Consider the following 26,602-nt stretch of genomic DNA (forward strand, 5'->3'; position numbering starts at 1 on the left):
CTCTGATAAATTATTTTTCTCAATTAAAATACTCTATCCAATTATAATCTAAGGTTTTCTTATGGAATATACTCCCTCCTCATCCCTTCTCTACTCCATTATCCACACAACTTGCAACTCTTCCCGGATCCCCAACGCCATACCTCAGATCTGTACGTCGTCGTTTCTATCTACCTCTTACCGTTTCCGTTCAGGATTAATAATTTAGATCCCCTGATGTTGCAACAGAACAAGGAATCTTCTTAGATTCTTTTTCTGCGTTTATTAGCGTTTCACAAATAGAGAGAGAGAAACAGAAACAGAAACAGAAGAAGAAACTTTTCTTATTTATATACAGTCTCTGATTGATCGGTTTTTCGGAAACTCTTTTTCCGTGAAATCCACGCGCGCGCTTCGGTTATGGATTTGGACGATTTCCGATCCGTATTGGACACCGCGGGCGTCGACGTGTGGATGTTCATCGACGCCGCAATCGCCGTCGCCTCCGCGGATTCCGCCGGTGAGCTGAAGCGCCGCCGCGACGGAATCGTCGAGCGCCTCTACGCCGCCACGGCGGCTACTCCGAAGTGCCGGATTTGCGACGACGGAGGCAATGACCTCAACGGTCACCAAATCAAGAAGCAGAGCAGCCCCAGCCCTGAACGGCAACCGCACCAACGCCGCGCCGCTGCCATCGCAGCTGCCGCTTCCCCGGCGACGCCGCAGTCTCTCGAAAACGACAACGACGGCGAGGAGGATTTAGATCCTTACGGTGGTTTGTTCGACGACGAACAGAAGAAGATTCTCGAGATTAAAGAGCAACTCGAAGAGCCTGACCAGGTAATTGTTCAATTCATGGCTTGTTTTATTTTTCAAATTCAGATTAGAAGCTCAATTAGAAAACAATCTAATTAATTAATCTCTCTGTTTTGTTTTTCCTTTGTAGTCTGAAGATTCTTTGGTGGAGTTGCTGCAAAGCCTAGCGGACATGGATATTACATTCCAAGCGTTGAAGGTAAATTAATTAACTTTTTTGTTTCGGAACTTTCTTTTTCTTTGATGTTTTAATTAACGGTGTTTTTGATTCCTGTAGGAAACTGACATCGGGAGGCACGTGAATCGGTTACGGAAACATCCTTCAAACGACGTACGGCGATTGGTGAAGTTGCTTGTCAGGTTCCCGGAAGAGATATGAATATATAATTTCAGTTTCAATCTTTTTTGCGGAAATTAAGGTTGTCGTGCTTTGCGTGAGCTTCAATTCAATTGATTGACTTGGTTCATTTCATTTGTTATTCGCAGGAAGTGGAAGGAAATTGTTGATGAATGGGTGAAGTTGAATCCTCAGGGAAGAAGCAACACTCTGATGGGTATAAATATAATCTTAATTGATAATTATTAGGTTAATAGTATGGGATTTTATAAAGCGCATGTGAAGTTATGAATGGTAATTAATGATGATGTTGGTGTGGTGGAATTTGGCAGCTGATGGAGACTCGCCGCCTGTGCAGAAAACCACCCAAAATGGGCATCATCATCAGCAGGTTGAGGTCAAAGAAATAATCTTTTTTGGCTTAGTGGTGCTTTTTTTTTTTTCCTTTGGAAAGTTGAGCTAATTAAATATATTACATTATTCTATTCCTTTAGCAGATTCCTGATTTTGCATACTCTCCCAATCCACACAGTGAGTATAGCATAATTTTAGCATCTGATTCACAAATCTTTTGGGTACTGTTGTTTTCATTTGGTTGATATGGTCATTGCTGACGCAGATGGTAGCTCAGGGTCTGACCGTAACAACTCAGAAGCAGAACACAAACCCAAAGTAGTTCCCCGCAGTGAACCTAGGCCAAAACCCGCGCCATCACCCTCAGTTTCAACCCCTGCTTCCGCTACTCAAAACGTACGGTTATGATGATGATTTCAGTTTTCATCACCATTTTGGTGTCACTGAAATATTAATGTAAAAGGTGTATTGAGTGGTCCTGACAGTGTTGAATGATTGATTGCAGAGACAGAGGGATAGCAATTTTGACGCGGAGAGGCTTGCTTCCGCGAGAAGGAGGCTTCAAGAGAACTACAAAGAGGCTGAAATTGGTGGAATTTTCATTTCCATAATTTTCATTTTTTGATGATACTTCTCTCTCTCTCTCTCTCTCTCTCTCTCTCTCTCTCTCTCTATATATATATATATATATATATATATATATATATATATATATTTATATATAAATATAAACATATAACTGACGGGTTATTTGTGGTGTTTGTGCGGTGGTGTATTTATAGCCAAAAGGCAAAGAACGATTCAGGTGATGGACATCCATGAGTTACCGAAGTCAAAACCCAAGAATAATGCCTTCTTTGGGAAGAACAAAGGTGGTGGTGGTGGTGGTGGTTCTCAGGGAAGGCACTGGTGATGGTGATTACTATTATGATGATGCATGTTTTTCCATTGTTGGTGCCATTTTGCGTGTAAAAAAGCCTTGTGGGAGGGGTGCGGATATAAGTCAAGTCCCAAACCCTGTTCATCATCCCTGTGGAATTTTTCTCCATAAACCTTTTTTTTTTCCTTGTGGTTTTTATTTAAATTAATAAATAAGCGAAGAAAAGAACTCCTCAATATAATTTTCTTTTCTTCTTGAAAGGGTACCCATCGAACCCGCGTTTGTCGGTTTGTTGAGGAGCACGTGATTTCAGGAAACAGGATAGGGATGGGACGGAAGGGTTAGGGCTAAAAAAGGTTTTCCCTTATGGATAAAAAGATCGTTTTTTTTTTAGGGTGAAGTTTGAATTCTGGTATTAATTGCATTTTAGCCTTTTTCTTAAAGAAAAGCAACAAATGGAAGTCAAGAAGTGATCACACTCCATGATTTTGCTCCGGGTGGGTGGGGAATGGGGATTAATGATGGGGGGCCTTGAGTCTTAAGCTTAGGAAGTTGACACGTTCACAAAACTCGTCCTTGCTTAATGTTTTCGAATCCTTTGCCGTAAAAATTGTTTTATTTGGTGCAGCAAGCCATTTACCACCACCCCTTTGTCTAATATTTGAAACACAACACATGGACAAAAATGGGGTACTTGTGTCAAAAGAAAATTCTTCTAATGGCCAAATTGTTTGTCAAACTTTACAGTTGGGCACTTATTAGTCATACAAGTTAGTACGTAACATGTTCCTTATCGCAATTATTCGGCTTCCTCCCTCTAGTTTAATTTTGCACTTTTAAAATGTGATAGTTGAATTTGATGTGGAGGTACGTGTTAGGTAATTTTGTATGACCAATAAATCATTTACTTCATTAAATTTTGCACCTTTACCAGAAAATGTCTTAATCTTAAATATTGTTTTAGTACGGCCTCTCCTTTGGGGCTTCTTGAGTGTGTTACACTTTTATTTGGTTGTTTCCTGCGCCTTCAAGTTGCTTCCACGCTTCCTGCCCTCTTTTTTGGGCTTCTTTACCATCAAACTTTTATCATTTTGTCAATTGTATGATCTAAGTTTTTTTTTTTTTGAATTTTATCACATGTTTTTAGTTTTCTCGCATTATCACCAAATAATGTCACTAATTTTTATTTTTTAAAAAATATAATGATGTTTTGTTATCAGTTTTGGTAAAACAATGTTATTTTGTTATGAATGTGATAATAAAATGTGTGAAAAAAAATTGAATGATAAAATGTGTGAATATTGAAGACTTGGATGATAAAATTTGTAAAATGATGATAATTGGATAATAAAATATACAGTTAAGCCTACATATTAATGATAGTTGGTTATTTCTTTGTCAACATTTCATAACTTTCAGTTCTAAATTCAAAACTATGGCTATTGGAATGTTAGAATTCATCAACAAATTCGGTAAATTAAAATTTTCCCATGTTCTATTTTACATTATTATGAAAATAATTATCTGACTATGATCACAATTTATAAATATCAAAATGTGAATAAAATTTGTTTAATTTAAAGGATAAAACAGTAATGATGCATTAGTGTGTTTTTTTCCTATTCAAATTAACTTTTTTTGTGTTTTAGGGTTTATTATTGTTTTAGTTCTTTTTTTTTAAATTATGTTTTTGGTCCCTGTATATTTTTTTATCTATTTTTAATTCTTTAACTATTTGTTCTTATATTTAGTTTTTTTTTATTTTTTTCTTGTCTTTACTTTTAATTCCTTAAAAGGACAAAAAATAAGGACAAAAAAAGTTTTGAAAGTAAAAATAAATGTGCTTTATAATAAATGTGCTTTCTTTAGAAGGCACAAGAAATATCATGTCAACATTCTTATTCATTTAAAATTGCATTGAAACTTAATGGAAAAGAAAGCAAATTGTCGGATACAGGAAGTACATAGGTCAAGACTTCGTTCCATGACAAAGTTCTTGGTGGTTCCAATAAGAGAGAAGGTTGATCTTGTTGTTCATTAACTTATACATATAGAGCATGAAGGAAGTAGTAGGCTGTTGCCAAAGGTTTTCTTGGCGGATAGTGTGTTCAAGGAAATATGTTACTGGGGAAAAACATTGGTTACAAAGTGATAAAAGACAGGTTAACAAAGATTTTGAAATTACAGGGGGGGGCTTCAGTATTATGGATGTCCACAACCGACTTTTCATGGCAGGATTTGATTTGGTAGAAGATAGAAAGAAGGTGATGAATAGAAGATCATGGATGATTTTCGATCATTATTTAGTGGTCACACAGTAGAGTCCGAATTTGTTTCCCCAACAGCAGAAGTGGATCAAACTCTTGTATAAATCCATTTTTCAGGTCTTATTCTAGTTTATTTTGATGAAAGCTTTTTGTTAGCAATGACTAGACTGTTGGAAAGCTAATGAAGGTTGATTTTAAAACATTACGAGTCAAGCATGGTTGTTTTGCATGTGTGTGTGTTGAAATTGATCTAACATAACCAATTGTCGGTAAAGTATGCATGGTTGAATAGTTATTGGTACAAAGTTGAATATGAAGGCCTGCATATAATTTGTACCACTTGCTAATGCTATTTAACACAAAAATTTCTAGATAAAAAGATAGATGACCCAGTGGCTACCAGCGACCACAATGAAGCAAATTCCAACAATGGTATTGCAGTGGGCAAGCAACTAACTGAAATTATAGGTGTAATTGATCACTATAATGAAGGAAACTGCTATTATTCAGGAGGAGCCTTTGCACTGTAATTGTCTCACGGTTACTATAAAGATGGAAGCAAAAATGAAAAGCTATTAAATACTAGCAATTGTTTTGATGTTATAGCAATTATGAAATAGGTTGATTTACTTAAATTGTATATTAAGGGAAAGGAAGCACGTTGTAATTTGAATGATCAAGTTGCTGAGGTGGGACTCAATGATAATTAAGCAAAAATTCGGCCAAAAGATTTCTAATAAGATGAAAAGGAGGCGCAATGATATGAAAATTCGGCCAAGAAGCAAGCCATTAAGCCAATAAAGGATGTCGAGTAACCTCATCAACCAGCGACCATAATTAAACAACCTAACATCCCATGAACGTACAAGATTCAATAAGTGGGACACAGCACATGTAGGGTCCTTCTTCATCCAAAGATCTTGTGCAAAATCCTATTATTCGGACCATGATGCCTAATGAGCATGTTGAAGGTATTCGTTATAGGTTCATTGGTAGAGAGTGTGTTCGTAGCACTCCTCATAATGTTATATTGCTAGAAAGTTGGATAGAGGAATGACTAACACTCATCCTTATTCTCCTTATATGTGGGGATCTCTCTCATTCTAGGGAAAATAAACCCTTAAGATTCTAAGCAGCTTGGCTCACACATGAGAACTTATCACATATGGGAAAATAAACCCTTCACATTCCTTCAGATGTGGAAGGAAGGGAGTGGACAAGTTCTACAAGCTTTGGAAATGGTTAAATTGGAGTCTATTACTTTTAATCAGGAAGTCTTTGGGAATATTTTGGAGGAAAAGAAAAGATTGAAAATAGGCTTAAAGGTGTTTAAAGATCTCCGGAAAGGATCGATTCTACAAGATTAGTTTATCTTGAAAAGCAACTCCAAAGAGATTATGACCAAACTTTGTTTCAAGAATTGCTCCACTATCAGAAATCTTGAGAAAATTGGGTTAAACTTGGAGATATTAATACCAAGTTCTTCCATGCCTAAACTGTTGTTAAAAGAATGAAGAACAAAATACATGGTTTGTTCCCTCCCAGAGGCAAATGGTGTTTAGATGATTAGATTTTAAAGTTTGAAGCTTAGAGGTACTTTCAAGCTCACTTTTAAATTCTCCTGTGCAGGTGTGTTCTAACCTTATTTCTGTTAATAACAATCCAAATTAAAATAGGGGAGAATGAAATTTGGAAAGTTGTGCAACCAGTAACTGAAAAGGAGGGTATCCTATGCCTTAAATTCTATGAAGTCGTATAAAGCTTCAGGCCTTTATGTTTTTAAGAGGTAATTTTCTTTAAACAATATAAGATTCCTCCCCCACAGAAATAGTAGACACTTTTTTTTTATATATGAAATAGTTGAAACTTTGATTGTTCTAACACCAAAGGCGGATAATCTAGATACTCTCAAGGAGTTTAGGTCTATCGGCCTCTGTAATACAATCTATAAAATTATTACAAAGACATTGTTAATTGATTAAGGCCTTTATCGAATGATATCATTGGATGCTTCCAAAATAGTTTTTGTTTACCGGGAAGAGGAACATTGGTAATTCCATTGTTCTCAAGGAAATTTTACATAACATGTACATATCCAAAAGGAAGCATAGAGATGCTGCTTTAAGATAGACGAAGAAAGCCTATGACAATGTAGATTGGACTTTATTAAGTCTAGCTTGATTGATTTTGGTTTTCCACATCAGATGGTGAAGCTTATCATGCATTGTGTAACATCTTCCCTTTCAATCATGTGAAATAGAAGTAGATTACCAATTTTTTTGTCTACAAAAGGACTGAGGCAAAGGATCCTTCCTCTCTATACTTGTTTGTGATATGCATGGTGAAATTAATTTTTATGAATTCATGGCCACGTGAGTCGTAAACTCAATTTCAACAAAAATAATTTTAATAAATTGAATTAATTTAAAATATAAATTTGTAAAATTTAATGTACATATACGCACAACAGGACTGTCTTAATTGTCAATATCATCATTAATTCAGTCACTCGTTGGAATGGAATACCTGAAAATTCGAACCAGGCGTTTCCAAAGTGTCCCTTTTGAAAAGGTTGCCTGAGAAAGTTGCAAGTTGTTCTTATTAAATTATTATATTTTTGGTATAAAAACCGAAAGATGAGATGCTATAATAAAGATTTAATTAAGTGTCCTCAGAGAATATCTAAACCGAGATTGAGGACACGCATGTTTCAATGTCACACGTCGTTACCCCCAATATTATTATATCCGTAAAAAAAAAAAAAAAAAGGAGTGCTCGAAGAATAAATACACCACTGACATTTCTAATCCAACAGTAAGTCCCCCCACATTTCTTGTGCACCGTTTTCATTTGGGGGAAGGATCAATGAACAACCAGTTTGAAATTTCTCCTATATATACATATATGTGCTTGATTAATGAAATAATGAGGTGCAATAATTCATACATTTTCAGAGGCAAATGGGTGAACTAAAGCCATATTTAGCAGTGTTTATAATACAGTTAATATATTCCGGGCTGACTTTGTTGTCCAAGGCAGCGTTTAACGGAGGAATGAATACCTGTGTGTTTATCTCCTATAGACAGTTGACTGGTACCGTTATTATGGTCCCTTTGGCCTTGATACTTGAAAGGTATGTAATTAATCAAGGATCTGTTATTTTTTCCCTAGTGTTTTTTGTTTGATTTGCCATATAGTGTGTTTATATATCACTGACGTGTATTTTTATTATATGGTCCAGAAAAAGGGCAGTGCCAGTGTCACTTTCATTTTTTACCTTCTGCAAGATTTTTGTGTTTTTCATTTCTTGGGTACAGTATGATTTATTATTCTTTTTAGTGATTAATTCTCATAAAATGTTACCCTTGGGCCATATATATATAATCTTAATTTTGTTGGTTTTCAGACTCACTCTGGCTTTAAATATGCAAGCTATTGCCCTTGTTTACACGTCTGCCACGTTAGCCGCCGCAATTGTTAATTCCCTCCCCGCATCTACGTTTTTCTTTGCTGTGCAGGTAATTTTTGAAATATATATCATTTTCTTTGTTTGGTAGTATTCTTGTATATTATACAACCCATAGAGGATTGGAACAGTCATTTAAGATTATATTATGTTCACAAGTGAAAACAATATATTTAGTGTTGGAATTTATGTTCAATTTTCATCATATAAAATTCTATTGGATCATCTCTAGTCGATTGAAGGACAGTCTCTAGAACAAAAAAAAAATCTAGTATATCATACTATCATCATTATTCCAATTTAATTAGTTCACATTCCCTTCCATTCCAATAAATTACGTGGGTTCAGTGGTTAACTAATTAGAGTGAGTGACTGGCAAATATAATTCTCAGTTGCTTGTGTATATTGCAGAATGGAGAAGGTAAATATAAGGACAAAATCTGGAATTACAAAGATTGGAAGTGTATTATTGTGCTTGGTTGGTGTAGCGACCCCTAGCATCTTACAAGGGACCCCAGTTAAGGACAGAACATCACATTTTATCTAGATACCACCATCACCACAGTCCACGCCATGAAGACCATTTTTCATCTTGGCAAAAGATGGATATTGGGTTCTTTAGTCTTGTTCTTAAGCGTCATCCTGTGGAGTTTTTGGCTTACAATTCAGGTAACCACTTGTGTTGCGAATTTGTGCAATATATTCCAACCTATGCTATAGGGTATAGAATGATGGAGTTTGGTGTTAGTCTATGAATTCTCTACTTTTTGGTAATTATCTTTTGTGTTTTCATGGTATGTACACACACAATTCTGGTTAATTATGGCTCAGTTGATGAATTGATGACTGGACTCACACTGATCCAAAAAAGAACAGCCTCAAATTCTTGAAAGCTACCCTGCAAAACTGAAGTTCTCGAGCCTTCAGTGCCTGTCAAGTTCAATTCAGTCTTTTGGTATTGATATAGCTTTTGAAAGGGATATTCAGCAGTGGAAGTTGGGTTGGAACATGAGACTGCTTGAAGTTGTTTATTGTGTAAGTACCAAAGTGATGCATTCTATTCGTGCAACTTTTTTTCTATGGTACACTGATGCTGAAAAGAATGTTACTGTAGAGCCTTATGTATATTTTTCCTATTTAAACAGGGGCGAAAGTTTTGTCATAATGATGTGCCTTGTCACAAATTCACACTGGAAGAAAAAGGACCTTGCAACTTATTTTATTGATTATCTTAGTTCTTGCTTTAAACCCTGTCATCTTACAAAACATTTTTTTATAAGAATAATGATATTATATTAATTGCACCAGAGGTGCTGAAATATCTTACAAAACAAATGGTGTTTATTAATGATATAAAAGGCATAGATTTTGATTCATCACCAAGGTCCTTTTTTTTTTCTTCTTCTAGGACACCATAAAGATGTTTCGAACTTAACTTGAATCTCACCAATTTCTAAAAGAATTTTGAAATGGGAAAAAAATGGAGAGTACTGGCTGTTCGTGCAGCTAACTGAATGTCCAATTCAATTGTCATGCACTTAGCAGTATAATATATACTTTAACAATCAGGAGACTATTGTTTGACAGTGATTGCAATTAAATATTAAGGGTGCTTTTAGAAAAGCTTATGTGCAACTTATTTTGGCTTATTTTATGGCATGATTATATGTATGCTCTTTCTCTACAGTTTCTCTTCCATTGCATTAAATAAGTAAATTATGATCATGATGTCTAATAATTACTATGGGAACATACCTGCATCTAACAGGGGGCACTGGTGACTGGGGTATCCTACTACTTGCAAGCTTGGGTGATCGAAAAGAGAGGACCATTTTCCCAAGTAATGTGGAACCCACTGAGTTTTATACTTGCTACAACAGGTTCGATATTGTTCTTGGGCGAGCCACTATTTTGGGAAGGTGAGTTGCAATGAAACAATGATGCTTAGGAGTTAGGATAGGATTAACTGAATTATACTGACCTAATTATAAACAATAAAATAATTTTTTAAAATTTAAATATAAATAAATTTAACTAATTTTATCTTAATGATAGTATCTCAAGGCTGAAATTTTATTTTTAATGATTTTCTTTTTAGTCTTGATAAAATTCCAATAAATAACACTTTAAGGAAAAGTTTTTTTAAAAAAAAATTAAATAGTAAAATTAAATTACATTAACTAAGTTTTTCATGTTTCATGTGCATTTTTAAAAAATAATATTTCTGAAAAATATTATTTTTTTAAATATTTTTTAATCAGTTTTTTTAAAAAAATTCATGTGAAATGTGAGAATATTATTTTCCTGAATTTAGTTTTTCTTTTACTACAGAAAAAATGTTATATTATTCTTTATTAAATAATATAATGTGATAAATAATATAACACTAAATGTGTTATTTTGTATTTTTATCTTTTAGGAATATATTTGTTAATAAATTGATAAAAGTAATTATTTATTCTTATTCTTATTAATTATGCATTATGCATGCATGTGACTCCTACAAAGGACGAAGGGACTTTTTCCTACATTTCAAAATGTGCTCAATGTGCAACTTATGTGTTGTCCAATTCGTTCCTAGAAAGATAAAAACGTAGTGGCTAGTAAGTAGTAACAACTAACAACAGTCTTGGATCTGATTTTGATTTTGCTTTCGCTGCACGTTTAAAACATTGTTTTGGACGGAGAAGTTCATCATAAGCAATTCGTTCATTATTTGGTCAAGACCGTAACATGTCATCATCGTTAAAGAAACATACGATGAGAGGAGTCCGTACTCTTGTCAGTCTTGTGTGTTCTTTGTTCAATTATGGTTGATCATGCGACGTAAAACTAAAGGGAAATTTTGGTAGCAAATTCGCAATCACCTATCATCCATCCACATCTAAACTCAACACAACACATAAATTATTCTTGCACTTTTAAGATTATTATACGATGTTAGGGTGCAAGTATATTTATAGTTATACTCTCTATCAGTTAACAATTATTCTTAAAAGTAATAGATAAGAAATGAATATAAAAATGATTAATAAAAAAGTATTTATAGTATTAAAAATATTAAAAAAATTACTTAAATATGTTTGACTTAAACATTTTTTGGTTTTGAAAATATAACTTTTTATTTTAATTCTTATAAAAACTTATTTATTTTGAATTTCTAAATACCCAAGTCATTTGATATTTTTTTTTCTTTTTTTAACTAGTTTCAAGGACACTTATTGGTATTTAGGATTCTATACGACGTACTCATGAACAAATTATAATAAAAAATAAAAAATAGAAATTTTTATTGAAAAATATTCATTATATCGAAAACACCAAAGTTATAAAATTTATTATTTTAAAAAATTATATTTAATATAATACTTTTAATATTTTTACACCATGCGTCTATAATCACACAATAATAAAAAAAACCTCTAACATAAAGACTTTTTTAGTTATAAATAATGATTATTTTATAACATAATAAAAATAATTAGAGGAATACAAAAGACACATTTTTTAATATACATTTTAAAATTATTATCAAGTGAATGTTATTTGAGTTTCACTAAATTACTTAGATACCTACGTAATTTATAATTATTAAGACACGCATAAAATTAATTAACCTAACTACAAAAACTTTATTATTAATATTTCTTAAATGTTTATTAATTAGATATATGTAAACCCATTAATCGGAGTCTAGATATATCAAGAATTGGCATAGAATGAGAAGAATAGGAAATATAGAGGCATATATGAAGGTATGAATATGATTATTTTATAATCATTAATTAATTTTACAAAGAAAGAGTTTGTTTCTTTATGATATAGAATTTGATTTCAGATAAATATTGAATTGATTATCCATCCATCCTATGCATTAAAATAAATTATAGATTGGAAATGATTCAATACATTTGGGTTTTTTCAATCAATTTATATTTATTAGATTAATTTGATTGCTGAAAATGAGAAACACATGTATTCTGAAGTATAAAGTGTGACCTAGCTTATCACCATTGATTAAAAAAATACTTGCACATATATAGGATGGGGACTACCTACTCCATAAGTAGAACTAGTTAAAAAAAATTAATAAAGAACTAACTAGCTAGAAAGAACAAATGAAAAATGTGTCAGAAACTAACTTAGATAATAAAAAAATGTTTAAATTCTATTAAAAAATACAATAAAACAATGGGCCTAAAACAAGAAGTTGAGTTGAGTAGCGGCATCTAGAGCTATTAGATTAGATGCATGCAGCAGGAGATATTTTAATTCAAAGAAATAGTGAACTACCTATTGCGCGCGCACACTGAACTGAAGTATATTTATTTTAGAGCTTAATATATAAGTATGAAAATTTAATGTAAACAAATTTTATATTAATATTTTTACATTATTATTTATTAATACTTTTGTTAGTTGAAGCAAATATAAAAAAAATGACAATGCTTTTAATTATTGACATATATTAGCCTAAATTGTTGATACTAACCCTATATATCAACTGAATTCATAACATATAGCCCTTCTTGACGTATCGCCATCTGTTTGCTTTACTTTTACTTCTAAAGCTCTCTCATAAATCTTAATCAATGAAAAAGGCTAAAGCATTTACTCGGTACCAAATTAACGGAAAGAAGAAGCCGTCTTTGAAGGCAAGTTGGAAACATATTTAAAACTTGTCTTGGCAATCGCATGTGGTGTGTGGAAATGTTGAGTATTGATCAAAAGTATTTGAGTGGAATAGAGAATCTTTCTTTTCGTTATTTTTTAAAAAAGTAAATAATCAAATTTGGTATAAAAAAATTACAAGGATTGATCAAATTGGTTTTTGATATATTCTCCTCCTATACAAAATTGTCTTAGGCCAATGATAACCATAAATCATGAGCAATATTAATTTTTGATTCAATAAGTTAAGAGATACTCATAATCTCTTAATCATAATAAAAAAAATTGATCTTTGATGCATCGAGTATGTGAATCAATTAATATATAATTACACCAGTTTAATAATAACTATAACTATAACTATATATATATATATATATATGTGTGTGTGTGTTTGATTAAAAGATAATGTGTGGTTGCTTTAACTTAAATAGTGATATTGGATTTAAATATTGAGTATGTAATTATGTTAAATGTCTGAAAATAAAATTTTATCATCTATAGTGATACTATATATCTAACTCAAATAAAATTACTTCAGATAAATAATACTAAAAATAATAATAATTTTTATATTAAAAAAATAGCAAAATAATTCCCAAGGCAAATCATTAATTAATTTAATCTCTCTCAAGCAATGTTAAGTAATCAAACTGATTAATAATGAAATTGTGACTGTTTATTTTAATTGTTCACTTTAACCTTCATTAAATGTTGTCTTTTATCACAATAAGGTTTCCCCTTTCCTATATCTCATTCCTCTTTAATTCTCTACAATTACAAGGGCTTTTTCGCATTTTCTCTTACAATTAGCCTTGAGTATGAGGGAATTTTCATTTCAAAGGTTTATTGTCCTCAGTTAATTATTTTTTGGTTTTACGTAGATGCTTTAATGTCGTTAATTAATGCGCTATTTTCATGCTTAGCATTTTTGCATGCTTACCATTATTTTGGTCTACCATTTTTGCAAGTTCTTTACTAAGTATTGCATGGGCAAGGATGATCTATTAAAGAGGATTTAAAAAATTACACAATTATTTAAATATCTAACTTTTAATAAAAAAATTATTTAATTATTAATAAATTTAACAAAAATATTTATTATTGATTTCATATGTCAAATTAGATATATGATGATCTACCCTTACCCCTCGGATCCGTCACTGTGCATGGGTAGTTTGCATCAAATTGGTTTTATTTGCAGTTTATTATCCTTGCACCACTTTGTATCTGTTGTCAATTACTATCTATTAACTTCAATTCTATTACAATAAAAAAAAATCTTTTTCATTATTATTCTTAAGACACATGCCATCTCACTTCTAAAAAAAATCTGTCTTTGTTTCTTTTACTTTCTAGGTTAATTCTTTTTCAACTATTAATTTTACGGCTCATATTTTTGTTTTTGTTTTTTTTTAAATAGAGGACTTATAACTTATATATAAACATTACATATATATTAAACTATATTATATATATACACACATTTTTTAAAGGTAACTATATTATTTTATTATAAAAAATTAGAATAAAATACCAGTATTCAATTAAAGCATCAGAAAAAAGAAAAAGGAAAAGAGAAAAAAATAAGTGAAATATGCGACCCGCACGTTCCGCAGTTTGCTGATGGCCGATGAGCGCATGTGCGTGCCATTATTCATAAAATAAATAATTCAAAAAAATAGACGAAAATAAAGCGGACAAATTTTAATAAAAGCATAATCTCTTAAAAGAAATATATAAAGTAACGTTCGCCTCTCTCTCTCTCTATATATATATATAAAGTAATGCTCTGCCCAGAAATCGTGATACGTGATACCTTTCGAAACAACTAACATCAATTGGATAATATATATTTTTTACGCTTAAATTCACTTTTGATTTCAATAGTATCACAAATGTACACTTCCGTCTCTATAAAAAAATTAATTTCACATTTAATCATCAATATTTTTAAAAGTGAACAATTTTAGCCCACAATTAGATTGTCATCCAAAATTAGATAAAAAAAATACTAATATGATCATGATTGATAACATGTGTGATCATATAAAAAGTTAATAAAATTTAAAAAATTACTTTGATACATTTTAAAAATTAAAATGATAATTACTTGAAAAACTTATTTGAACCAAATAGATTTTATGAAATAAGTCATGCATGTTATCAATTATGATCACATCAATATTTATTGTTTAATTTTTGGATGATTGATTAATAATGGACTAAAATTGTTCAATTTTAAAAATATTGAGGATTATAGGTATAATTAAATTTTTATTGGAAACAAAATTACATATAGAGATAAAAAAATAACTTTTTATTTATCAAAACTCATGTTAGATTAAAAGTTTATTCACATAAATTTTAACTAGAAAAATTTATATTAATATAATATTATTTAATATATCCTTCATATACGTTAAAATTGATGTAATATGTATTTAATTTTTACAGAAAATTGATTAAAAAAAATCAAGATAATATATATAATTATAATTCAATGGTTAATTCAATCAAATTCACATGTTATATAAAATTATGAATGTTATAATGTTTATGTTAGTTATACATAAAAAAATTTATTCGCATAAATTAATATGAATTTTTATATTAATCCAAAATTATTTAATTTTTCATTCATATATCTCAAATTAACATTTTTTATATATTTTACACATATTTATTTAAAAAATACCTAAAGATGATTTATAGTTTATTAATTTTATGGATACAAAATCAAAAAGGAGACACTCCTTTGATAGTATACATTTTATTGAGGAATAGAGAGACAAAAAAAAATATTAAATGGTGTAATAAAAAATAGAAAATAAAAATGGTGAAAATGTCATAATAAAAAAAAAGACGTATACACACAAGAATAACCAATCAAAATGAGTGCTTCATGGGTGGAAGGGTCTTTCACCCATAGGTGAAAAAATGGATGGAACTAATCTAACCGACTCAAACTCGCCAAACAAATTATAGTGTTTGTGCTTGAGATTTTGCACTCGAATTAAACACATGTTTCTTTATAGCATATTGGGCAATGTGGACTTAGCCGGCAAGAACTCTATACAAACCTGAAAAATCAGGTTGAGCTTCATTTTAGAGGTATCTGAGTTTTTTCTTCTCATCCCGTTATAACTCAGTAATCTACATTGGGTCGAGTAACCTGTTTTTTCAGCTTTAGTAAGTAGTATTTAGTTCAATAACTAGTAAACACGTAACACTTTTAAAAAAAAATTGTACATCTAATTTTTTTCAATTTGAACCAATCCTTCTATACACCTAGGGGTATTTTGTGTATAGGTTTTGTTTTCCTTTTCCATACTTAGGAGACACATTTATTAGAAATTATATTTTTTGAGAATCGTATTTTTTGAAATTAAATATCATAAATATATTTATGTAAGTCTAAAATATTTCTAAATGTAAGAGACAATAAAAAAAATCTCTTTATAAGAATTTTGGGTTTTCAATTCCTCCATAAAAAATGTTTTAATGAAAAACATAACTGAAAATATATTCTTGGAATGTTTAAAAACATGATACATAATACATATGAATTAATTAAGATTTTCAACCTAAGATCATTGAGAAACTTAGAATCTCTCTATCAGACACTGCTTTAGTTTTAAGCTTCTATCCGATAATTTTGTTGTTTCCTTTTGTTATTATCACCGAGTCATTTGAATATATATAGAGAAATCCAACAAAGGTTACTTTCATAAGTTATAATTAGAGATTGTCATAAAATACTTTTAATGGTATAATTTTGTTATCATACTCTAACTAAAAAATAAGTTGGATTCACCGAGAAATCTCATACGTAAAAATATTATTATTTTAAAACTTTATACGACACATGAGAGTATTGAATTCCTTGTTTACTTTCTCAAGAATGATTTACAAATATTTAAACAAGCATATCTTCAATTTTAAGTTCCCCTCCCCATTACCTTTTTGTCGTAAAAGGAAAGAAGAGATAAGGATATGAATATGGTGCCAAAAAAAAGTATAAATAAAACTCTTTTTTTTACCCTCACCCTCACCCTTCTCCTTTCCTTAACCTTAACACAAACACAAGTTTTTTTTTTAATTAAAAAGAATGAAAAAGGCACATGACGAAAACAAAGAAGGCCCCCCATTAATTTATTGGGGCAATTAAAGTTATCAAGTATGAATGAATGCATGGGAAAATTGCAAAGAAGGGTAGTGTTGCCACCTTCTAGTCTCCAACACTTATAAAGAGAGGTGGTCCCAAAGGTAAAGCAGCATATCATCTTCTTCCCTACACACACGTCCGCGTGGAAGAGCTAATATGCTTTTCATTCGCTCAAGCATTGCCTTTCATTGTGCTTAAAAGGAAAACCTTTGTACATATATATTTGTGTTGTTTAGAAACATCTCATCATCACCACACTTACCTAGCTCACACTCAAGGCCAGCGTAGACCAAAAATGAAAGGAAACAACCCTTATTTGATTGTGGTTCTCGTACAAGCCATATATGCTGCTATGTTCCTTCTCTCAAAAGCTGCATTCGATCATGGCATGAACAATTTCATCTTTGTCTTCTATAGACAGGCAGTAGCAACCATCTTTCTCACCCCTTTCACTTTCTTCTTCGAATGGTATGTAGAAATTATATGTCTTTTTTATACTCATGATGAATATATCAATCTAAATTCAACCTGTTTAACAATGCCTGTTTTTAACTCAAACCTAGTTTGGCTGTAGGAAAACTGCACCGCCTATGCCCTTTCGGACCTTCTGCAAGATTTTCTTCCTTTCTTTATTTGGGTATGTCCAAATACTGAATTGACATAATGCATTAAAGTTGAAGAGATTTGCTGGAAATGAGTTTGAAGCTTATACTTTACAAGTTCACACAACCTTAATTATATAGTGCATGTTTGGATTGCGGTTCAGGCAACTCCAACCTCGTTTCCAAAAGCATTCTCTTGTTACTTCTGCAGTGAAGGAACATTGGAATTCATGCTGCCACAATTCCAACGCGCGGCAATAGAAACATGCCTATATATGATTCAAACTATATGGAGATGGTGTAGTAGATTGTTCTTTTTACTTTTCCCCTTCATTAAAGTTGAGTTGGTGATACTAAATTTCAGGATTACTTTAAGCTTGGACATATATGGTATCGGCCTTATTTACACCTCAGCAACTTTGGCTGCTGCTACCACAAACTGTCTTCCAGCTATCACCTTCTTCTTGGCGTTCCTACTAAGGTAAAATTATACAGCAGATCATGCTGGATCATTTGATTGCTTTGCAATATTTTAATCAATTATATTATATAGTAAGTTATTCCACCTTTTAAGTCAAATCTAACTTTGAGCCTAAGCATCTTGGTCACACACAATTCAAAGGAATCGTGCTATCTCTTGTGCCAAACAAAACTTAATCAAATTATGTCAATTGTTCGACCAAATACATGATCTTTTAAAGGTGATTAAGATTCCAGTTCTCAGCTATTACATTACATCTATATGAATTACACTCGGAGCGCACCTAATATATTAATTACCATATTCCTATTCTCTTATGAAAGTATAAATCAATTAAGCACATGTAGCTTTATTATAGATCATGTGACCATTTATAGTGGATATGTAGTAAAATTTAGACAAAGAGAACTTAATTGACAGGTATATACTTTAAATACATATATATGAATTACCTGCTTGACGATTGACATCAAAAGCAGAAAAAGATAAAGATAAAGCACTTTAAAAGAAGACGTATCAGATTTGAGATTCCATCCATATTTCCAATTGTAAATCTTTCAAGTGATTCCTCACCTGGTATTTTTTTTTGTCCTTAATTATGTTTCTATAATTTGTGCAAAGCTGTCAAAAGTTTGAGCTGGCCTAACGTCCGATATTATAAGCTTAGCTCACCTCCAAAAGAAACCTACATATTAATTATGTCGCTAAGATGTAGGTCATGAACTTCAAATTAATAATTATTTTGAAATTTAAAAAAAATTATATAAAAAATAAAACTCAATAGAGGATTGACTGTGGAGATTAATCCCCATCGGATCTATCAGTAATGGAAGATACATTTAAGAATTCGACACAGGTGTGTATTTGTGCACGCAATTAAGGAAGTGTTACATAGATCGTATGACAAGACACTTTCAGATGTTGTGACAAGGTCAAAGTACTTACTAGCTATAGGGAAGACAACTTTACTTTTCTCTTTCAACTTTTGGAATGTATTTGGTATATCTTTTGGCTTCCACCTGTAATTAGCATTAATATGTTCCATGTGTAAGTACTAAGTTTACATTTTTCTATTTGAGTACATTGAGAGATTTATTTTACGGAAAAAAATTAATAAGTTATTGAGGAGGAAATAACTGGTTAAATTTTTTAAAAAAATTGAAACAGCAAAAATATTATTTGGTTAAAACATAATGGTCTAGTCTATAGGCACATATATTTTTATCAGAGTTTTAGTCATTAATTTTTTTTATTAATGATTATAGCACTTCTCTTTTTTTCTGGATTAAGTGAATCATTCCTTTGAAAGAGAAAAATTACTCGTTTAGTTCTTTGGTTTTAGCATATTGGGATCGAGCAATTTAGATTTTCTCTACTAACACCTACAGTAATTAGAAACTCACTATTAATCCACATATGAATTTTTCATTTCAGGATTGAGAGTTTGAAAATAAAGACGACCCCTGGAATTGCTAAGTTGATAGGGGTTGTGGCATGCTTGGCTGGTGCAGCAACCTTTGCCTTTTATAAAGGCCCTTCTTTGAAATTTCTAAGCCATTTTCATCTTTTGGATTACCATAAAAGCATTCAACATCAAGGTCATGCTCAATCCGGTGCATGGATAAAGGGTTGCTTCCTCATGCTCCTCTCCAACACGTTTTTCGGGCTATGGCTTGTACTACAGGTAACCTTAATTAATTTTTCTTTAATTTAGCGATCAATTAATTCATAAGTCATAATAATTCTTAATTACTAATTAATTAATATTTTATATATCCAGACTTTTATTATAAAAGGGTACCCTTCAAAGCTGCTCTTCACAACTATTCAGTGTTTCTTAAGTTCAATTCAGTCTTTTGTCATTGCCTTGGCCGTAGAAAGGGACATTGAACAATGGAAGTTGGGTTGGAATGTCAGGCTCCTCGCCGTACTATATTGTGTAATCCTCTTAATCTTTCCAATTAAATTGATTAGTTCATGACTTTTATCTCTATCTCTATATATATACATATGTGGTGAAAAGAGATTTATAATCTATAGACTTATTACAATTAATTTATCATAATAGGGAATTATGGTCACCGGTGTCTCATATTACTTACAAACATGGGTCATAGAAAAGAAAGGACCCGTGTTTCTAGCCATGTCAACTCCATTGGCTCTCATTATTACAATCTTTGCCTCTGCAGCTGTGTTGGGTGAGATAATCAGTTTGGGAAGGTACAACTTTGTTCCACTAATAAATTTTCCAAAGTTTATAATTAACTGCTATTTATAAATTGCAAATTATTTCATTAAGTTTTACTCTAATACAATACTCAGATTGGTCTAATTCCTTCCTTAACAAGACACTTACCATGTGTTATGACTTATGTGTTATTCTGATGGAATATAATCAATCTAAAAGTACATGTGACAATATCAGTCTCTCCATTAAATTAAAATTACTAATTAATTAATTCAGTGATTGCTTTGATCAGTCTTCTAGGAGGGTTCGTATTGATTCTAGGACTGTACAGCGTATTGTGGGGAAAGAACAGGGAGCACATGCCAAAAGCCACATTAGACATGGAGCAAGCATCATCGGGTTAATGAGAGTTATGGGATTAATGCAATTGGCAATTGCGATGATATGTGAGAAGAGGAAATATATTCTTCGGAGTGTTGCCAAAATTTTGCCAACAACTAATACCATCGTAATAACATACATCAAAGCTCTTTAAGCTGCCAAATGTGCCAAAGAGTAAATTTAAATATAAATGTTTCTGACTTCTTTTTGGCTAAAAACAAGGAGTCAATATATATTGGGTTGTTCTAGGGTGTTATTTTATTTTGAATAATTTTATATTCTCTTACAATATCTTTTCATTACTTTTATGGTGTAGTATTTTTTTTAATAAGAATTTAATTAGAATTATCTTTCCATCATAATATATTGGGTTGTAAGGTGTTATTTTATTTTGAATAATTTATATTCTCGCACGATATCTTTTAATTTCATTACTTTTCGCTCTGTTTGGTATAAACCACGAAATTAAGTTGGAGACAGAAACGGGAAATAATGTCACAGGTAAATAGTATATTTCGAAAATCACATTTGGTCAATTGAAGAAAAAAGTGCAAAGCACTGATTCATTATCCATCAAATACTACACAATATTATTAGAAGTCTCATGCCCGTTTTAGATGATTAATTCCTCCAAATATAGCCATGAAACCAAGGTATTGGTTGTACGACACACGACCCTGAAGTTCAATTTGCCATACACTCTTCTTATACAGAAGACTATAATTAGAAATAACAAGAATAATTGTGAAATGGTATTACAAAGGTTCTTTTATTTTTATCTGCATTTAATATATTTAGAAATTAAATATAATTCATATCATCACAATATATTGTATAGTAACATTTTTAAAACTCACTTTTTTTCATCATGTTAACTATTTTTTCTTACTTTTTTGTTTTATCATATTAAGAATATACTTTTTGTTTCTTTGATATACAAAAAATAATATAAACATGACATACTAATACAATTTCACTGCATATATATACTATAAGCCTTAGGAGTTCCGTCAGCCTTTTTATTGGTGTAGAGTTCCGTTAGCATCTTGAATTCATTCAAGTCACAAAGTTTGAAAGTTAAACCATACAAGTTATGTTGCGTTAGCATCCATCTTGAATTAATTATGATGTATGACATTAATGAATCAAATTACCAATCATATACTTCATTTTATATCAATTATTTATATATTTTTATTTATTACTATAGTTATTTTTGTGTTTAAAAAAATTGAAATATCATACATCGCACAATAGGTAGATAGCTAGTGATTTACAAATATTTAAACAATTATATTTCTTCAATCTTAAGTTTCCTCCCCGTCTCCTTTTTGTCGTAAAAGAGTTAAGAGATAAGGATATGAATATGGTGCAAAAAAAGTATAAAACTACAAATAGTAGTATAAAACTTGGAGAAATCAGTGAATTAAAAAAATAACTTTGAGAAATGCTACATGACCATGCACTTTCTCATTGATTAAAATTTATTAAAAATTATAATATTTGATAGTTTTACTCTTACATATATTTTTTTAATAATTCTCTCTTTCAATTTTATAATTTTAAATAAATTTTAACTAATAAAAAATATTAAAAAATATGTTCCTGTGTCCTAACATTCATCTAACACTTTTTTTACCTTCACCATTTTCCTTTCCTTAATCTCAACACAAACACAACATACATGTTTTTTTTTCATTAAACTTAAATTTAGGTCTGATTCCTATATAGTTTTACAAATATGTAATTTTGATCTCTACAAAATTTAATTGCAGAATTTTTAAAATTGAACAATTTTAGTCCATCATTAATCTATCATCTAAAATTAAACAATAAATATTAATGTGATCATAATTGATAACATGTGTTACTAACTTATTTACATAAGAATTTAATAATATTTAAAAAATATAAAATTTACTTTCATACATTTTAAAAATTATTTCTTTCAACTAAAATTTTCAAATAGTTATTTTTTTTAATTTTTAAAATGTATTAAAATAATTTATATTCTTTATTTTTAGTATTATTAATTTTAAATGTGAATAAGATAGTAACACGTTTTGATCAGGGTCACATTTACTTCTTTTTGTCTAATTTTGGATTACAAATTAATGATAGACTAAAATTATTCTTTTTTAAAAACTTTGTCAATCAAATGGACATGCAATTAAATTTTTATAAGAATCAAAATAGAATATTGATGATATTATTTTTACAATAATAATTTATCATGTGAATGATTAATCTTTGTCCAAGATAATGAATTAGCGCATATTATAGGTAAGTATTTTTCTTTTGATATAATTTATTTCATATTCAATACGTTGATTAATTAAAAGACATATATTGCTATTATTTGTGTCAACTGGTCTGTATCCATGATATTATAATCACTAAAAAAAAGTGGATTTAAGTCTTTTTATTATTATGAAAAAAAAATGAAAAAGACACATGACGAAAACAAAGAAGATCCCCATTAATTTATTGGGGGCAATTGAGGCAACAAGCAGGAAGGTATGAATGAAATGCATGGGAATTGCAAAGAAGGGTAGTGACACCTTCAAGTCTCCAACACAAAATATAAATTAAAGAAAGGTGGTCCCAAAGGTAAAGCAGCAAAGAGGATCCGGATCCATATATCTTCCCTACTTACACACCCGCGTAGAAGAACTAATATACTTTTCATTAGCTCAAGCACTGCCTTTCATTGTGCTTAATTAAAAGGCAAACCTTTGTACATGTGCGTTGTTTTGAAACATCTCATCACCACACTAATTATCTCACACTCAAAGCTATAGACCAAATTAAAATGAAAGGAAACAACCCCTATTTGGTTGTGATTCTCATACAAACCATATATGCTGCTATGATTCTTCTCTCAAAAGTGGCATTCGATCATGGCATGGACAGTTTTATCTTCGTCTTCTATAGACAGGCAGCAGCAACCCTCTTTTTGACCCCTTTCACTTTCTTCTTCGAATGGTATGTAGAAATATTGTCATATATATATATATATATATACTCACGATCAACTTCTTTTCCCGGGACAACAAATTAATGCCAGTTTTTAAGTTAATTATCATTTTGGATGTAGGAAAACTGCACCACCTATGCCTTTTTGGACCTTCTGCAAGATTTTTTTCATTTCTTTATTTGGGTATGTGCAAATACTGAATTGACATACTTCACAAGTTCACATCATCTTAATTATTTATATGTGTGATTCAAACTATGGAGATGGTGTGGTAGATTGTTCCTTTTTTATTTTTCCTCTTCATTAAAATTGTGTTGGCGATACTAAATTTCAGGATTACTTTAACCTTGGAAATATATGGTATCGCCCTTATTTACACTTCAGTAACTTTGGCTGCTGCTACTTCAAACTCTCTTCCAGCAATCACCTTCTTCTTGGCACTCCTACTAAGGTAAGGTTGAGTTCAGCTTACCACCAACCTAATGGAAGCTATATATATAGATATATTTATGATATGTTTGGCATGACTGTGCGGTGAATCAAATTCGATTTTAAAACCATGGTACCCTTGAAGTGCTACTACCCCAGAGTTGTTTTACAAAAATCACGTTTTTTATGTGATTTTATTGGATTCACCATGATTTTGGTGCTATCCAAACAAACACTTTAAAATATAGCACAAAAAGTATGCATTTATTGATACGTAGTTATGGTTGAAAAACAACTCAAATTTTTAGGAGATTACCTAAATTTAAGAAAATATTGTTTTTTTCTTATAATCTTTTCTTATTTTTTTATGGTGTTGCTTTTTTAATTTAATGAAGTTCTCTCACTATGTCTGAAGTGATGCATATGTTTTTTTCCCAACAATAGGGAAGACAACATTTCTTTTCTCTTTCAACTTTTGGAATATACTAGTATTTGGTATCGTTTGGTTTTCAAAGTACAGAATGTTTGGCATCTACCCCAGCAAAACGGATCGCTTTGAACTGTGTGACACTTCATAATTAAATAGGCCTTTCACGCAATATGCTATATATTAATCCACATATGAATTTTTCATTTCAGGATTGAGAGTTTGAAAATAAAGACGACCCCTGGGATTGTTAAGTTGATAGGCATTGTGGCATGCTTGGCTGGTGCAGCAACCCTTGCCTTTTATAAAGGTCCTCCTTTGAAATTTTTAAGCCATTATCACCTTTTGGATTACCATAAAACCCTACAACATCAAGGTCGTGCTCCATCCGGTGCGTGGATAAAGGGTTGCTTCCTCATGATCCTCTCCAACACGTGTTTCGGGCTATGGTTTGTACTACAGGTAACCTTAATTAATTAATGATTCCCTTTAATAAGTCACAATAATTCTTAATTACTACAATAATTAATTTATAATTTATCTATATATCCAGGCTTTTATTATAAAAGTATACCCTTCAAAGCTGCTCTTCACAACTATTCAGTGTTTCTTAAGCTCAATTCAGTCTTTGGTCATTGCCTTGGCAGTAGAAAGGGACATTGAGCAATGGAAGTTAGGTTGGAATGCCAGGCTCCTCGCCGTATTATATTGTGTATAATTATCCTCTTAAACTTGCCAATTATATTCATTTACTTTTATTATATGCATATATATGTGGGGCCAGAGATTTGAAATTAATCTATAAATTAATTTGTCGTGATAGGGAATTATGGTCACGGGCGTAACATACTACTTACAAACATGGGTTATAGAGAAGAAAGGACCCGTGTTTCTAGCCATGTCAACTCCACTGGTTCTTATTATTACAACCTTCGCTTCTGCAACCATCTTGGGTGAGATTATCAGTTTGGGAAGGTACAATTTAATTCCACTAATAAATTTTCTAAACTTTCAGTTTTTTTCTTTTCTTTAGTGGCTATTTATAAATTGGAAATTGATACATTTTATTATTTTAAGTTTTAACGTAACTCCATACTCTCTCTCTATATATATAGATCGAGATCGGTCTAATTCATGCACATGCACAAGTTACCAATTAATTAATTCAATGATTGCTTTGATCAGTCTTCTCGGAGGATTCATATTGATTCTAGGATTGTACAGCGTATTGTGGGGAAAGAGCAAAGAGCATCACATGCCAAAAGTCTCACTAGACGTGGAGCAAACATCGAGTAATTAAATGAGAATCATGAGATTGCAATTGTGATGATATGCGGAGAACCACGGAAGAAAGGGATGGATATATACTTTGGAGTGATGCAAAAAATTTGCTAGCAACTAATATATCATAGCATTAAAGCGCTTAAAGCCTACAGAGATTTGCCAAAGACAAAATGTAAATGTAAATGCTTGACTGACCCCTTTTTTTTTTGGCGAAAACAAGGGGTCAATTATCTTTCCATCACAATATATATATATATGATAAATCAAGCTAAAATACTAGAGAAGAGTCTTCTTTTTTTTAACCCAAATATTAATTTTAAAATTATAATGCATTTTGCTTTTAAAATTATTAAGTTAGTATCCTTTAAATAAAAAATTTATCCACGTGAAGTAAATCGCACTTGATTAGTTAATTTTTTTTTATTTCTGTCAATTTACTAGCTGTCAGAAAAAAAAAATTGTACGTGTTTAACATGCCAGAAATTATTGTTATAGACCATGAGAAATCATTTGCATTGAAAAACAAAAGGAAGACAATTTCATAAATTGCAACTTGCTGCGTAGAATAAAGAGTTCTAACTCAATCGATTTAACATGTGAGTCTGATACACTCTCTTCTATCGTGTTTAATTTTTATAAATAAATAAAAATTGTTGTATAAGAATGAATTATTTTAACAAAATACATTAGTTTAGCTTAATAATTTTAGATTTAATTACTTATTTGAATCCTTATAGTTTCATAATTTATATCTTTTAATTTCTATAGTTTAAGTTATAGTTTAAGTGTGGTCAATTTATTTCCTATAATTTATATTTTTATTCTCTTTTAATCTTTATAGTTTAAAAGTGTTATTATAATTAGTTACAAATTAGTTATAAATTATCTTACGATA

The 26,602-nt window shown here is 30.9% G+C and overlaps 3 protein-coding genes and 1 long non-coding RNA gene across 8 annotated transcripts; all 4 read left to right on the forward strand.

The window, feature by feature from the left end:
* The first annotated feature begins 73 nt into the window (after positions 1–73).
* On the forward strand, positions 74–2,781 carry LOC114415747 (probable mediator of RNA polymerase II transcription subunit 26c). 3 transcript variants are annotated; one of them, XM_028380581.1, is made up of 9 exons: positions 74–819; positions 926–994; positions 1,073–1,155; positions 1,282–1,349; positions 1,465–1,529; positions 1,630–1,663; positions 1,752–1,882; positions 1,992–2,076; positions 2,269–2,781. In XM_028380581.1, exons 1-9 carry the CDS (start codon positions 400–402, stop codon positions 2,397–2,399), a joined length of 1,086 nt encoding a protein of 361 aa, XP_028236382.1. In that variant the 5' UTR covers positions 74–399; the 3' UTR covers positions 2,400–2,781. The 3 variants fall into 3 exon arrangements, with proteins under 3 accessions (XP_028236382.1, XP_028236383.1, XP_028236384.1); XM_028380582.1 differs by having other exon boundaries at positions 75–819; positions 1,465–1,523; positions 1,627–1,663; XM_028380583.1 differs by having other exon boundaries at positions 76–819; positions 1,465–1,523.
* Positions 2,782–7,192: 4,411 nt separating this feature from the next.
* On the forward strand, positions 7,193–10,289 carry LOC114415748. The gene is made up of 6 exons (XR_003667407.1): positions 7,193–7,766; positions 7,875–7,944; positions 8,040–8,151; positions 8,511–8,768; positions 8,931–9,134; positions 9,868–10,289. It is a non-coding gene; the product is annotated as an uncharacterized LOC114415748 (long non-coding RNA).
* Positions 10,290–16,985: 6,696 nt separating this feature from the next.
* Positions 16,986–20,883, forward strand: LOC114415749 (WAT1-related protein At5g64700-like). The gene is made up of 7 exons (XM_028380585.1): positions 16,986–17,406; positions 17,513–17,575; positions 17,905–18,021; positions 19,456–19,705; positions 19,802–19,960; positions 20,090–20,241; positions 20,502–20,883. Exons 1-7 carry the CDS (start codon positions 17,234–17,236, stop codon positions 20,611–20,613), a joined length of 1,026 nt encoding a protein of 341 aa, XP_028236386.1. The 5' UTR covers positions 16,986–17,233; the 3' UTR covers positions 20,614–20,883.
* Positions 20,884–23,192: 2,309 nt separating this feature from the next.
* Positions 23,193–25,991, forward strand: LOC114415750 (WAT1-related protein At5g64700-like). Of its 3 annotated transcripts, none has more exons than XM_028380588.1 (7): positions 23,193–23,575; positions 23,688–23,750; positions 23,902–24,018; positions 24,636–24,885; positions 24,977–25,135; positions 25,247–25,398; positions 25,539–25,638. In XM_028380588.1, the coding sequence occupies exons 1-7, from the start codon at positions 23,403–23,405 to the stop codon at positions 25,552–25,554; spliced, it is 930 nt and encodes a 309-aa protein (XP_028236389.1). In that variant the 5' UTR covers positions 23,193–23,402; the 3' UTR covers positions 25,555–25,638. The 3 variants fall into 3 exon arrangements, with proteins under 3 accessions (XP_028236389.1, XP_028236388.1, XP_028236387.1); XM_028380586.1 differs by having other exon boundaries at positions 23,198–23,575; positions 25,609–25,991; XM_028380587.1 differs by lacking the exon at positions 23,688–23,750 and having other exon boundaries at positions 23,195–23,575; positions 25,609–25,991.
* The last annotated feature ends 611 nt before the right edge of the window (positions 25,992–26,602 follow it).

Source organism: Glycine soja, chromosome 6 (genome assembly GCF_004193775.1).
Source record: "Glycine soja cultivar W05 chromosome 6, ASM419377v2, whole genome shotgun sequence".
NCBI classification, from domain to species: Eukaryota; Viridiplantae; Streptophyta; class Magnoliopsida; order Fabales; family Fabaceae; genus Glycine; species Glycine soja.

Bases quoted from the DNA above. Each gene is read 5' to 3' on its own strand.
- LOC114415749 (XM_028380585.1), top strand. From the start codon at position 17,234: ATGAAAGGAAACAACCCTTATTTGATTGTGGTTCTCGTACAAGCCATA. The intron at 17,407-17,512 runs GTATGTAGAAAT...GTTTGGCTGTAG, and splicing joins TTCACTTTCTTCTTCGAATG to GAAAACTGCACCGCCTATGC. The intron at 18,022-19,455 runs GTAAAATTATAC...TTTTCATTTCAG, and splicing joins TTCTTGGCGTTCCTACTAAG to GATTGAGAGTTTGAAAATAA.
- LOC114415747 (XM_028380581.1), top strand. From the start codon at position 400: ATGGATTTGGACGATTTCCGATCCGTATTGGACACCGCGGGCGTCGAC. The intron at 1,883-1,991 runs GTACGGTTATGA...GATTGATTGCAG, and splicing joins CTGCTTCCGCTACTCAAAAC to AGACAGAGGGATAGCAATTT. The intron at 2,077-2,268 runs GTGGAATTTTCA...GTGTATTTATAG, and splicing joins CTACAAAGAGGCTGAAATTG to CCAAAAGGCAAAGAACGATT.
- LOC114415750 (XM_028380586.1), top strand. From the start codon at position 23,403: ATGAAAGGAAACAACCCCTATTTGGTTGTGATTCTCATACAAACCATA. The intron at 24,019-24,635 runs GTAAGGTTGAGT...TTTTCATTTCAG, and splicing joins TTCTTGGCACTCCTACTAAG to GATTGAGAGTTTGAAAATAA. The intron at 24,886-24,976 runs GTAACCTTAATT...CTATATATCCAG, and splicing joins GGCTATGGTTTGTACTACAG to GCTTTTATTATAAAAGTATA.